The following is a 15116-nucleotide window of genomic DNA, read 5'->3' on the forward strand; positions in this document are numbered from 1 at the left end:
GTACTGCTCATACCTCCTCTTCAGGGTTGATATCTCGAACAGCTCTCAGGTGCAGTTTGGTTCCCACAAACACCATCACACAGTTTGGCCTACAGCCGTGGTTTAGCAGAGATAAACTGGGAGAGAGCAAACAGCGGGGGAGAGGAGGAAGAGAGGAGGTTAAAGAGAGGAGAAGAGATAAAGCAGGGAAGGGAGGAAAAAGGGAGAGTTTCTGTGAATAAATGTTTGTTTTGAAAACCCTTCCTGGCAAAGAAAAAGACAGAGAGCACATCATAACGGTTAAAAATGTACAAGAGCCTCATCCTGCTGATTCACCAACTGCCACATGTCTAACAGTCGAAGGGTTACTCAAATCACTGAGACTAATGTTGACTGAAATGTTAATTTGTTCCAACATATTCATGAGAGTAAAAACACATGTAGTGACACGTCCCTCTCAAGATCATAATCCATATAGAGTGACAGCTGTGGGATGTGTGTGTCATCCCCGTATCTAAGGTGCTGTTAGGGGCAGCATGGCTTCTCATAATGTGAAATCTACACATTTAAGTTAAGACTGAGTGCTCAAATGAACCTCAGACAAAAAACCAAGACAATTCCCTGCACAGTATGACAAATGAATACTCTGCTTCTGTCATAACAAATGTCAATCTCTATTTGTTTTTTCGCTCGTTCTGCATCGCTGTCTCTCATAGACAGATACAGACAAACAAATCAGGAAACCATGGTACTCTACTTCTGTCACAACAAAGAGTCATTTCCTAGATTCAAAATAAATAAAGCCAATCCTCCTTCCCATTCACGTGAACACCGTAGAGTGAACACTGGCTGACAGCATCATAACGCTGATGACAACAATTATTGTTTTTATTTATGCTTTAAATTAAATGCATGAATGGCTTCTTTCCTTATGTTTTAATTTACCAGTTGGACTACTTTTAATCCTGATGAAACAACATTTTAAGAGAATATTAGTAAATATAAGTGTAAGTATGATGTGTAAAGCAGATTTGAAGGGAGAAAGGCTGGATTGATCAATGTCATTTTTTGCTGGCACAGCATGACTGAACCAGTAGTAATACTGAGTTCTCTGTGATACACTAAAATTAGAAATACTATCTTAATTCAGCAGCACCACAAACCAATGGCTCAGAAATGATTAGAGACTTCGGTCAACACCTCTCAACATCAACGCCTTCATGAAGTAGAATTTATTGTAAGAATGTTTTATTAGTCATCATTTGTTTAAGTCAGGTATCTCAAAAAAGGGCAACTGATTGTGACTTGAATCTGAGTTATGCTTCTGTACGTCCCCATTAGAGGTAAACAGTAGAGTGTCTCCCAGAGCTCGCCTTCTCAACCTTTTCTGGATCTGAGATTTGCTTCCCGCCAGCTTACTTTACATTTTCTCCAAATCTTGAACCATGACATATCTTCAGGATTTGTTCCGCCTACCCAGTTTCATCTCTCTCTGGAAAATGTATTCCAGGTCTTGTCTTGTAAGGTTATTTGTGTCCTCCCTAAGGGTGTGACCTATCCATTTTCACTTTCTTATTTTCACTGTGGTTCCATCTTTCTTTCTGTAATCCGCCACAGCGCCTCATTCGTGGTTGTAATGGGCCGACATTATGTAGCGTAAAGCACCTGTTGACCAACACCTGTATCTTGCCTTGGGGGGGCTTTAGTGGTTTGCCACATCTCAAAACCATAAGGCAGAACAGTTTTCACGTTGGAATTAATGATACGTAGCGAGGTGTTGTTGGAGAACTGGCTTCATAAACCAGATTAGCCGTATTGTCTTAAACGCCTGCTGTGCTTTACAAGTGTGTTTCTCTTAACCGCCGCTCCATTGCTGCTGATGTTGCACCATTAGGATGTGAAATGTTCCACCTCCCTGCTGAGTGTGATGGGAAGTTGCTTCAGGTTTATTCTCATGGTCTTGATTATTAGAGCTATGATGAAGTAAGTATATAGTCTTATAATAGTCGTCTTGCATGTAGCCTGCTCCTAATGAATTGAAATAAAAAGCCTGAAAGACAAAAACAGGTAACTAAACTTTAAAGATTTGCATATTACCCGGGCTGAGACTGTTATTGTTGTTCATCTTTTTCTTAAATTCAAGTATTTAAAACCTCCCTGACCCCATAAAAGAGACATTTACTGTCACTGCACACATGGCTGGAAAATAATACTCAAGAGGTTTCTCTGTTTGTATGACCCCATCCATTACTGCTGTTCCTGTTTATCATATTCATAGAGCAAAACAATGGGTGCAAGAGATAAGGAGAGTGTGTGCGTGTGCGTGCGTGCGTGCGTGTGTGTGTGTAGCCTGGTAAAACCATCAGTAACCCCCTGGCTTTGTTCTACAGTGGAGAAGTTACGGGTTGAATATCAACTAGAAATCAAGCACTCCAAATTATGCTTTTATCTGATGGAGAGCAGCTCATTAGCATACTAATTAGATTAATTAACTAAACCGCATCTCACATTAACACCAACTGTTGCTGAATACTGCAGCATAGAGAGCCGTATATCACACGAGTAGAGATGATAAAGAACTAATCATTGATGATATTCATTGAAAGAAAGGGTTGAATACTTTCTTCCATGTGTTACTCTCCTTAGAGAAGAGTTTCTCTCTGTATCTTTGTAGTTCACTACAGCACTAATGCAGCAGACTTCAATTAAATAGCACTAAAAATAACAATCAAATTTAGGGCAAAGCTTTCACATGATACTAAAATAAATGACAGGACTTAAACGCGTTTGGTTTATTTAGCCGACGTGACTCAAGTTATTTGTTCCCAGTCTGAAGCGAATCCCTAGTCCTCACTTTTTCATACACACATTAAGTTAAGTCACTGACTATACATCAAATCAAGTCGATTCCTTAATTAAGGCCGATCAAGCCACTAGTCTGTTTGACTTCCAGGTCCAGGTCTAGTTTTAAATCATTCATTTTCTCTCATGTTGCAATGGCTCTAATAGACTTAAGTTTACGTCTCAGATGTTTGGATACCACCGCTTTCATTCATTTGTATTATATAGGATTGTGTTGTAATGTAAAACCTCTGAAACTCCATTATCATCATAGTGTGAGTTCAAAATAAAATATTGCCTGTAATTATTCGTCCGTTAGCAATTAAAAAAGAGGCAGGACATTCATATGCTATGATTATCATTTGCTATCATTGCACTTCAGCCGTGTTTGATTTGAAACAACACTAGTCAAAAATCACGGACCCATACTATACGAGATGTACATCATATTAATGTCCAAACTCTGAGGTAGTAAAAAACTTTTGAACAATTTCTTTTTGAAAAATATATTCCAATATGTAGTCCCGTTTTTCAGATTTTGTATCATATTGTCAGCTCATCTCACCTTCCTGTTTTCGTTTCAGTGCCTCTCCATGAGGATTTAGCACATAGTTTACAGTATGTTACTCTGAGAGACGATATGAAGTACAACATTGGGATAGATTACAAGTCAACTGTTCCAACTGTGAATAAACAAACAGAGGATGTGATTTTACAATGTATTTTTCAGAAAAAAAGATCAGCTGAGAGTACAGAGACAGACAGAGAGAAGGATGAGGTCAGTGGAGTCAGAGAGGAAAGTGAGAAAGTCAGTAAATGAGAAGAGTCATGGCGTGAACAGAGGTGTAGCCTCGCCAGAGTAATCCCCCCTCTCTCTTCAGCAAACCCAGTTGTTGCTAGGCAACCCAAAATATGAATAGGCAGGGGACCATCCTGCGAAAAGGCCAATCATTTATGGATGAGTTACGACACAAATCGCAGACACACACTGACACAGACACACGCTGTTTGGCTGAGCTTTGGTAAAGCCACTGTGACCATCTGACATCTCAACGCCAGCCAGATAAACTGGCAGAGATACCTGCAGAGTGTGTGTGTGTGTGTGTGTGTGTGTGTGTGTGTGTGTGTGTATAGCTCTAACAACATGTGCAACGACAGGCCAAATCCCATCCCATTCACTCAGGACTCAATACAGGGATTACAGCACAGCCTTTCTCTGTGAGTGAGTGTGTGTGTGTGTGTGTGTGTGTGTGTGTGTGTGTGTGTGTGTGTGTGTGTGTGTGTGTGTGAGCAAGACAAGAATCATATGAGTTTGAGAGTAACCATGTATTTCTCCATGCGTTCTCGCTTCTCTCTGCGCCCCCCCATCTTCCCCAAACAGCGTTATAATATTCTGTCAACATTCATTTTCAAGGTTTCTCCTCATGACAAAAAATCACTTCCCTTTCTCCGTTCTTCCTTGTGCTTCAAAGAACTGTCAGGAAAATAGCAATGGGGGCTTTGGAAAGGGTTGGTTGAGGTGCGTCGATGTGGCAGGTAACTTAAGAGACACATTTACATTTTGTGGAATTTTTAGTGTATGAATGAGAAAGAGAGAGGCACCATCTAACAGTAATTATGAGCCAGATTGAAATTAATGATGCTTTTTGGATTTGTAATGCTTCACAATCACACATTGCCCTTTGAGTGTGCGTGTGCACGCGCGTGTGTGTGTGTGTGTTACCTAGGATACAGCCCAACTCCAATCTCCTGCAGCTCTCCGTCACTGATGGTGAAACAATTACATGTCACCTAAAGGAGAGGGAGAGGATACAAAAAAAGGGGGAGACAAGAGAGAGACATGATTTGTTAAATTGCCTCAGGGAACCAACCATAGCTTTCATCATATGTTCTGAACATTTTTACATATCTTTGGCACCTGCAAAACCCCACCGGCACTCCAACTGAAACATGACATTCAACATTTTCTTTTTGAGATGCAAAGGATTTGAATGTTTGAATTTACCACCTGGTTATTTTTGAGACGGGAAAATGCTATTTCTTTCAACAGGAAAATGAACGTTTCTCGCCTGTAATATATTTTCGTCAACAAAGTAAACCGAATTGTGTATCAGTGATCATGTGCAGAGAATTTAAAAACAAGTGAAATGTTTTTTAGTTTCCCTCAGGCCCTGTGAAAATGATAAAGTGAAAACATTTGAGAGTAAATGTTTTTCAAAGACACATTTCCTTGGAAACAACAACAAAGAGACAGATAGCAGCAAACACAAATACACAACGATATTCCTTTTGGGAATAGAGCTGATATGAAAGTAATTTATCAACTTCAACATGATGGATGTTTGACGGAAGAAGGCAAGAGGAAAAAAGGAGATGAAATGTGATGGATAGACTTCTTCTTGGAGTCACTAAAGACAGAAATTATTAAAGCTCTTAAGGAAACATTAATTGCATATATATATTGGTTTGTTTCTTTCAACTAACTAAGTTGGCTCAGAGATGGTTTAAATAACAAAATGCTTGAAGAAGTTGTTTAAAGAAGAGAGACCGAGAGAGATGATGGAAGGAGAAACGGCAATAAACACACCAAAACATTGAATAAGTGGACAAAGAAGTGATAAATAAAAAAAAAAGATGGTCTTTGATGTGTCAATTAGTGAGCGGTGCTGGTAAACAAGTGTGTGTGTGTGTCGGTGGTCGTGGTGTGTCTGTCTGCATGGGGTCGAAGGGAGTAGATAAATAATTGTAACTTTAGTGACATTAGTATTCAGACTGTCAGATGAAGAGGCAGGCTGAGCTATGCAGAGAAGGAGGGTAGGATTTAAAGTGAGCCACAGACAGATGTTCCTCATCCGATTGGATTTGAATCTGCAGTTGTAATAAACACCATTAGAGCCGAGCCTCATGGGAAATAAAGCTTTTTACTCAACTTATTCATAATAAAGCCGACAGGAGGGAATGTGATTACATATATACAGGACTACGCAGATCTTAAACAAAATCCTCCACACACACACAAAGCGTTCATTCTTCATCTCACACACACTTACACACACTTCATTGATATTCAGTTGCGTTCACTGTCATCCATCATCTGCGCCATAAGGCATCCATTAAAGTGAGGGGGACACAGACAACATTTAATATGGCAATATGTTGTCTACGAATTACAATACATCAAGATAGAATAACACTTAAGTACTTTTACGTGATTTTAATGAAGTACTACAAAACACACGAGTAACACAATCGATTCATCGTTTCAATGCAGAACATTCCTCCAGGTGTGAGAAACAACAACTCCTAAGGTTTTTGGACAGTCGATTGTACAACACTGGCAATGTAAGCATAACAGCACTGATTTGTGAAACTGTGAGGGGCATCTTTCACAAATGTTTGACATTTAGACAACGAACAACAACAACAACGAACCAAAAAATAGGTGATGAGTCAGATTACCAAATAATTAAATAATGCTTAGTTGTAGCCCTACATAAAATGACAATTGACTGAATAAACATGTGGTAAATGCTGTTGTGAGGTCACAGCATCTTAGATTTGTGCACACCAAAATCTAATCAGCCCATTCTTGACTCAAGGTGGATTTTTTTGCCAACTTAAAAAAAAAAATTGTCCTTCAGGTGTTCTTGAGATCTTGCGTTCATGAGAATGGACAGAAATAAGTTCATACAGATAGAAGGACGGACAACCGTAACACATAATGCCTCATGTTGTCGGTGCGTAGACACAAAAAAACATTGCATTCATTTACTTTGCCCACTCCCTACACCTGTACCGCTTATTTCACCTCATTAGAAAAAAGCAGCATTGGTTTGTGACAGAGGGGATGATCGTGCAGACGGAGAAGAAAGGATGGTTCTGAGGAGAGGGAGGGGGTGATGAAGTGTGGAGGAAATTTAAACAAACAGTGGTAGGGCACTCAGCTGGGCATAGATCTCTCCCTGTCACACACACACACTCACTATAAAACACACATACACACAACAAACATGCACACACCAGCTCCCTCTCAGGGGGATGAGAATCAATCTAGCAGAACATCCACATCTGCAGAGCTGGCTGGTGGACGCCTTTTGCATCCCAAATACAAAACACACCCACACACAAACATAAGCAGGCCTCGTTGCTTTACACAAATGGTACACAAAAATGAATCTCATGAATCTCATCATACGTCAGCTTCCTCTCCTCTCTCCCAGAGTCCCTGCCTCTTTTCCTTTAGTCAAACACAGCAACACACTCTTTATTCAGATGCAGAACAGATCACATCAACAGACTAAGAGTGAGTGATCTGTATCAGCTGGAGTAACCACTGTCAAAAATGTATTGTAAACAGATACCTTAAAGCTGCTCTTTGATCTCAAACACCGCTTCACTGTTAGTTGACAACTGATAAAGCTAAGCTCTGACAAACACTGGGTCAGTCTGATTCCTTCACCTAGAGAGCTTTCTCAAAATGGTTTGTAAGGAATGAAAAGTTCCCTAAGAGAAAATGAGAATGAATAGCTGAACTTGCGATTCTGCATTTCATAAAAAGAAAGGTTTTTTTCTGGACAATGGAGAAGAATGTGCAAAAATGTGGTATTTTTGCCTCTTTGACCATACGTCTAGCTCATTACATGGTATTCAAGGTGGCTTTCTCTGAGGCAAACTGATTGAGCGACAGAAGTAAAGTACATTTTCAAACACAAATGTTCTATTCTCAAATGCTAATATGCCATTCTAATGTCACCTTTGGCATTCGAAAATTAAAATGGGGATTGTTCATGATATTTTAAAGATAAAACTAAGAGAAAAAAATAGTACATTAAATACACCTGCAGAACGTGTGAGGTCATAAAGACCCTATCTGTTCTGTTTGTTAATCATTTAAGAGAAGTGAGTTTAAACCGTATTGTTTGGAGGTGTAATGCTTTTGCAGAGAAAAAGCACATACTGTAATACCACCCATCAGTAACCATGGTGACAGCTGTTTTCTACTTGTGATGAGAGACTGTAAGAGCCTCCCACAGTTGACCTGTTTATTTATAACCTCTACGTTAATAAAGAGAGTCCTCCAGAGGTACTGAGAGGGGGACCAGAGGAGGGGACACTCAGCTGGTGAAGAGGAACCAGTTTGAGACGTTTCAGGGTCTGCAGGGCGGCCCTACTGTATATCCATCTTGAGTAAATTAATTGTATTCCACAAAATGAAATGTAAGGAGCTCTCCAGCAAATAATGAAGCAGAAATTCTTAACAGCAGGCTCTTAACGGGGATTACAGGATAGATACGATTCAGCTACTGCCATTCCCACTGTGGAGAATTACACAATTACTGCGGCGGTACAATAGATACCAAAGCGTGTCTGGAAGGCTTTTCTTCAAGATGGTGCGGAAAATGTCAGTCCCCACATCCATTCTTTTGTTTGCTCATTTGTTTTTCTGCCTGTCACAGACAATATTCCCGCTGATTAGATTTGGGTGAAACGTGTAGAGATGATGAATGTGAGATAGAGGAACGGAGGCAGAGACAGTCGAATGAGTGAGCAGCCTGTGATGTGGAAAATGGAAAAAGAAAAGATCAAAAACACCCGGTCTCCAAAATGTCATCTTCAGATGGGGAAGCAAAAACTAAAAATGTCACTTTTTCAAACGGATGATAAGTTTTGGACTTCATACTGACAGTTTGGAAAACATTCTTGGAAGGTTGATGGCAATAATCACCAAATATCTGTTTCACTCAAGTCTAATTTACACTGCATGGCACGGTTTGGCTCTCCTCAGTTCGACTTGTCTTCTGGTTTTCCATTCAAAAAGTTCCCTGATTTCAACATCAAACCACCAAAGGCACATTTCAAAACTCAATTGTTCAAACTTTTCAGTTTCTACAATCAGCACAAGCTGTCAAAGAGGTCAGGGTGAAACTATGATACGTTTCACTTCCCCTAACCAAGTAGTTTCTGTGTCTAACCAAACCTTAACCATGGTGATTCCACAACATACTTACTTTTTACAGTGGTTTGTGGTGACTTTAGAAAACCCAGACACTACATATCAGATCAGAAAATGCTTCTATGTGTAGACCTGCAGGGGATGGACCAACATTGCATTTTGTGGTATAATTTTGGGTGGACTTGTCGGAACAGTTTATTAAAAATGATCAGAAATCTTATATTATTAACATTTTAAATTGTATACCCCGTTTATCTAGGCCCTTTTTGTTATTGTTTTATGTATATATGTCACACTGTGGGACTGCGGGAAACGGTATCTCGAGATTTCTGGATGTATAACACATGTAGTAGTTTTGACAATAAAGCTGACTTTTGACTTTGAAATCCTTTCCGAACCACAGGGACAGTTAGGATAAAAAAGGCAATTTGAATAAGTATATTAAGATGTTACATTTAGAGGTAAGCACATATAAGAGGAAGCAAGTATTATGAAGTACTTGAAAATATAGAGTGTTACAGAAGTAGCATCCAGTAAAATGGAAGGACTAAAGTACAGCTAGTCTATAGTGTGCACGTTTAGTGTGTCCAGTCCACCACTCTCCAATGCTGTCCAAACACAAGCGGTTGAAGTTCTGTACTGTTTATTAAGAAACTGCCACCATCAATCTTTCACTTGGTCTTGAGCTTTGTCAAAATGAAAATAAGGATATGGGAAGCATCTTATTACCTGCACTAGATTTACTGCTGATATAAAATGAGGATGGATGTGATTAAATAAAAAACCTGTCCATCTATCGCCACAGGATTAAACAAGGAAATCTTAGAAGGGTAGACTAACCTCAGCGCTCTCAGTAACTGAAGTCAGCTGCACCTTAAATGCTTTTTCTGACATTAAATATGCTGCAAGGGAGGGGCAGATCAAAATTATTTAATTTTTTTAGATATATACGGGTGGCACATCTCTTAGAGGATAGACGGGTGTGTGGGACGATGCGGAGCGGGTGGTCCTGTCATCTCATATCCGAGGCATTGGTTTGCTTTGTCCTGTCATGTCAGTTCAAAAAACTTGTGACTGGATGGTTTAAGTCTTTAATGTTGCTGGAATGGGTTCAATTACTGTCAATCTTGGAAACACTACAAAGGCCATCAGACACAATCAAAGGCTGCATCTGTGTGTGTGTGGCGTGTGTGAACTACTAATGCTTTGATAAAGTATTTATGACCTAAACATGCGCCTTTCATCTCTCAATAGACAGGCTGACAAACAAAGACAGAATTGCAGAGTAAATGTGAGAAAAAAAACGAGGCTAAACGTCACTGTTGTCACTGTCACACACACACACACACACACACACACACACACACACACACACACACACCACCACACACAACACACACACACACACACACACACACACACACACACACACACACACACACACACACACACACACACACACACACACACACACACACACACACACAACACACACACACACACACACACACACACACACACACACACACACACACACACACACACTTTTTAAGCTTTAATCATTCATATCTTTCTGTCTCTCTACTATTTTGTTCATGTTAGTGTCACTCTAATTGGGCCATATTTCCCAAAAAGTGTGCATGATTATATTTAATCTCTGAGGAACTAGTAAATGTTGAACCCAATAATTCAAACTAAATGTATCAAGGTGCCATCAAATTGCTCAACATAAATGCTATAGTTGCTCCATATTTGCATAATGTAAATAGTTAATTTTGACTATTCTTTACCAAAATCCCTGTGGTTGTCCTTTATTTATTAACTAATTTGTTGTTTGGTTCCATCACAATATGTGTGAATAAGCACAATAAGGAGGGCTACAAAGGACATGTTTGTACATGCTATTACAGACCTCAAATGAAAGGAACTCTATCTTCACCTCAACAAAAGGCTGATAGCAGCACATTAGGAGAAATGTGGGGGTCTGAAATGCCACGATGACCCCAGGGTTGTTACCTGCAGTGAGTAAAAGCAGCCTCAGTGCAGACCGTTTTTCTCCAGGTGACAGAGCTGATGTCCTAATGATGTGTCCCCTCAGCAGTCAGATAAACTGTCCTGTGTGCAGCTGCTGCCACACACTGCTCCATGTGTGTGTGCCGTTAGATGTGCCTTCACACTGCAGGCAGAAAGCTCCAGTTAAAGAGCTACAGTAAAAACCCACAGCATTATTTCACAGCCAGAGGTCTGAGCTTGAGCCACAGAGTACTCTCTGAATGACATACTCAAATTCTATTAGTGTTCAACTCCAGTTCTGACCAGACAGCTGACAACCTTATTATCATAATAGCTACATGCATTTATTCATACTAGAGACAATGTATTTATTTTTTACCCATCATCCAAGGTTTGCATTTATAACGCCACAGAATGGGCAGATTCAGTAGTTAGCTGCAAGGTTTTGATTTTGCCTGATGGCCGTTAATACATTTGGTTGCTAAACAAACAATTATTTTTTATCATCGCCCTCCATGAAAAGCTAGGGAACTTCATTTCTAATTTCATTGCCCATGCCTTTCCCCTCATTTCCTGTCTCCTCTGCATTGCAAACTCACAAATAAACACACAGCGCTCCAAAGAACACAAACATTTAACTCTAAAAGTATGCACTCTATTTTTTAGCTGGTGCTTTTAGCCTCATTACACGTGCATTACCACCTCTAGACGTGGATATATGTGTCAAGTAACGCGCTTCAAATTAAACTGTAAATTAAGCAAGTGTCAAATTAAAAACACATGATTTGCAGAGAGGAAAAGAGAGGAGAGGTAATAATTGCAATGCTGAGGATTTTACTGTCCTTTTGATTAAAAACACGCCAATAGAATGGTTCCTTCTGCCCTTTTAAAAAAAAATACTTCTTGCTATTTTTGTCCATTACTCACACACACCCTTAGAGTCTGTATCTGTTCAAACAACCGTAAACAGCCAAACTGCATCAGAGGAAGGTCATGGAGAGGCAGGATCACGGGAGGAAAAAGAGGTAAGAAAGACAGGTGGGAGATTGAGAGAGGGACAAAAGACAGATATGAGGGAGAACAGGTTTGATACAGGAGAGGGAGGACAGAAAGAGGGAGGAGAGATGAGCAGAAATGTTTTAGTTAACCTGTTTGTGAAGTTGCAGAGCGTGAACTACAGCAGAGGTGCTGAATTAGAGAGGTGCACCCTGGGAAAAAACTTTGAGCTGAATATTAAGTGGAAGGACACAGAAGGAACAACGGCTACAAGCAGCTGCTCTGACAAGTGTCGCCTGAAAGCCAAGAGTTTTTAGACTGACATATTTTTCCATTTTACCATGAAGGGCAATCAGCGACGAGAACACGGACACCACCATCTGTGTCCAGTAGATTTTTTGTTATGATGCTTAATGTTAACATTGTTTTTTTTATTTGCAAATGACCAAAACACGTTCAGAAAAGTGAGGTCAGAGGGAACAAATCCTGTCTCCTCATAAATGATGTTCCCCTTCAAGGACTGCGTTCACAATTAGATTTCAAGTGACTGATTTTCTACCGCAGTTTTAAAAGTGTGTTCAGTGTTGTGAATTGAAACAGAACATTAGTATGCAGCACGACTTCTTGGTGGAAAAAGATCTTGGTTTAGTCACACTGCATTGGTGAGTGTGTATGTGCACAGGCCAATATTATGTGGTGCAGGAAGAGGACTCACATTTCTCATACACCCTCACACACACACACAACATTACCTCTGTGTGTGTGTAATCGAACACGAGATTGCCTCTTGCTCTCTAATGACTAATTTCTCATGCTGATACCCAATCATCTCGGAGAGAAATAAGAAAAGAAAGTCGACATGTGCTTTTGTCAAGTTAGCACATTTTCAGCTGATGAGCTCCTAAGCTGTGGCACCAGAATACACACACACACATAGAAACACACACACACAAAGTATACTCCACCCACACCACAATCATGCATATATGGAGGCAGATTTATGGAACATAAAGTATACCGCTAACACACACATTTCTGTCTGTGCTGCAAAAACTGTGTGTGTGTGTGTGTGTGTGTGTGTGTGTGTGTGTGTGTGTGTGTGTGTGTGTGTGTGTGTGTGTGTGTGTGTGTGTGTGTAAAACCACATCTTTACACACATTGAATTCCTACAGTAAGCATCCTAGTCCAGTAAAGGTCGACTTTTGAATATCATGTGAAGCAGTCCTATGATCAGTGAGGGGTAAAGGTTGCACCCAACAACACATGCATGCTACACGTGCAAGTCAATCACATGCAGAGATAATGGTATTTATACAGTAAATCCAAGTATGGCCTACAGCTGTGTACGAGCAGTGATGACCAGAGGGTCCACTTCATCTCTTGCTTACTGACTTTCTGCATAGCAACAAGAAAAATAATAATAATAATAAACAAGACGGTTTGATAAAAAAGAAAATCAGACATGAAAAATGAAGAAAACCACAAAAGAAATGAGCAAAGTTTAGCCGTCGGTTCGCAGGTTAAGTCAAACAAATGCTTTTCGATAAAAAGAGAGGTTATTGTTTTCAGAGCAGCGTTCTTTAGAGGAAATCATTTTTCACTGCTTGGCTGCTCTGCCATAGTCTGAATCAAAGAATGTGACCCAGGGGAAAAGCTATTCCTCTCTCCACTCTGAAGGCAGCAGCTCTTTTTTCTGTGCATTTGCAGCACCCATAACTTTGATCCCATAACTACGACATCTTTTTCATCCTTAACCCTGGGTGGACACGAAAGCAATCAAAAGATACTGAGCGTATATAAATGTCACCCATCAGCCTCATCATTTAAATGTGTTGGATGGATTGTGGCTGATTTACAGTATGAAATACAAACACTGGTCTAATGTTATTCACTTGTGTGCTGTGACTGTGTAACGTACACTCATCCTTTACTTATTTTAATTTGTGTATTTCTGAAGCACCTGTATATAATAACTGGACTTGAAATACTTTCTTAAGGCCCTGACACACCAAGCAGTCACCAGAGAACTCGCCGACGCCGACTGTTGCGTCGCCGTGTTCTCCTGCGTCTTGTGGAGCTGTAGATATGTGTGGGCTGGACCTGTATTTTACAGGAAAGGAGTGAGCAGAGGGTCGAGTTGTCGATTCTTGTTCCGTTTTCTGTGACTATCTGCCTCACCCTCTTAGACTTTGAGTTGCGCACACTACTAAAGGGACGCACTACCATGGAAACCAAACAATGGTGTAGCTGTATTCAAGTCCGAGTGGAAACAGTCCTGAGTAAATCTGATTGTGTCAGAAATGCGGGAGAAATATAACCCCGGGAGAAAACTGGGAGAGGGCAGTGAAATCGGGAGTCTCCCGCGAAAATCGGGAGAGTTGGCAAGTGTAGCTAGAGACAGATATTTTTGAGCATATCATCGACAGGTGTTACACTACACGACAGGGCAAACTAACACATCTAGATGCCTAAATGCTTCAGTGATACTGTTGAAAACGATGAAAAACTTTAAATGAATGAGCATCGTGTGTCGATTCTGTGACAGGTGAACAGATGACATCAGTGCATGCGCATGAGTGGGAATAAAACCATTAAAAAGCAGCAGCGCTTTCACTTTTTTATAATATTTCCTAAGATAAACAACACTCAGAAACAGATCTCTGTATTCAAGTTGAAGAATAGAGCTTGCAAAATGTTCCGCAAAACATCTCTAGAGAGGATTTATGTTATTTTTATGTGCCCCATTTGGTCCCTCATTCGATGTCCCTCTGTAGAAGGTGCTACATGAGGAGCTATCGGTGTTGCTGCGGGACGTTTGATTGACAGGCGGCCCCCGGGAGCTGTGACAGTGCAGAGAGAGAGATGTCAGCCTTGCTCTGGGACCGGGCCGCCGGCTGTATGTTTTACAGAGCAGGCAGCGCTCCAAGGCATACAAATAGTGAGTTTGGACACGTTTTCGGGGGCAAACATGTTTGCCAAGAAACGGATGACCGATACATTTTCAGAACTGCTTATCATTTTCAGGGTCGTGAGGCACTTGAGCAACTGCTGCTCTCATCCCAATTAAATTTCAACTTCTGGGCATTTTTCGCTTTTGGCATTTCACCATGGCATCTTACAACGACAAAATTGTCGAAGGCTTTGAACAACTTTACATTCTTTGATAGGAAAAACAATCTGGGATGGCTTTTCATGCATAAAAAAATACTATACCTCTATGGATCACTTAAAAAATCTTTTCATAATCACATCCTATATAAAACAATGATATGACTCGTCTCTTTTGTTTTGATTTTTAACATTATTTAGGTGTTTGAAAGAGTGTGTGTGTGTG

General features: G+C 40.3%; 1 protein-coding gene across 1 annotated transcript in view; it reads right to left on the reverse strand.

Moving 5' to 3' along the window:
• The window catches only part of smyd3 (SET and MYND domain containing 3), a gene marked incomplete at its 5' end in the record, with an annotated part of 46201 nt that overhangs the window by 9649 nt on the left and 21436 nt on the right, over positions 1 to 15116 (reverse strand). Inside the window, 2 exons of the mRNA XM_010782948.1 lie at positions 14 to 116; positions 4544 to 4611. Of these exons, the coding sequence (XP_010781250.1) occupies positions 14 to 116; positions 4544 to 4611 (171 nt within the window). The remainder of the gene's footprint in view (positions 1 to 13; positions 117 to 4543; positions 4612 to 15116) is intronic.

The sequence above is a fragment of the Notothenia coriiceps genome, unplaced genomic scaffold (assembly GCF_000735185.1).
Source record: "Notothenia coriiceps isolate Sejong01 unplaced genomic scaffold, NC01 NC01_scaffold00024668, whole genome shotgun sequence".
In the NCBI taxonomy this organism is placed as follows: Eukaryota; Metazoa; Chordata; class Actinopteri; order Perciformes; family Nototheniidae; genus Notothenia; species Notothenia coriiceps.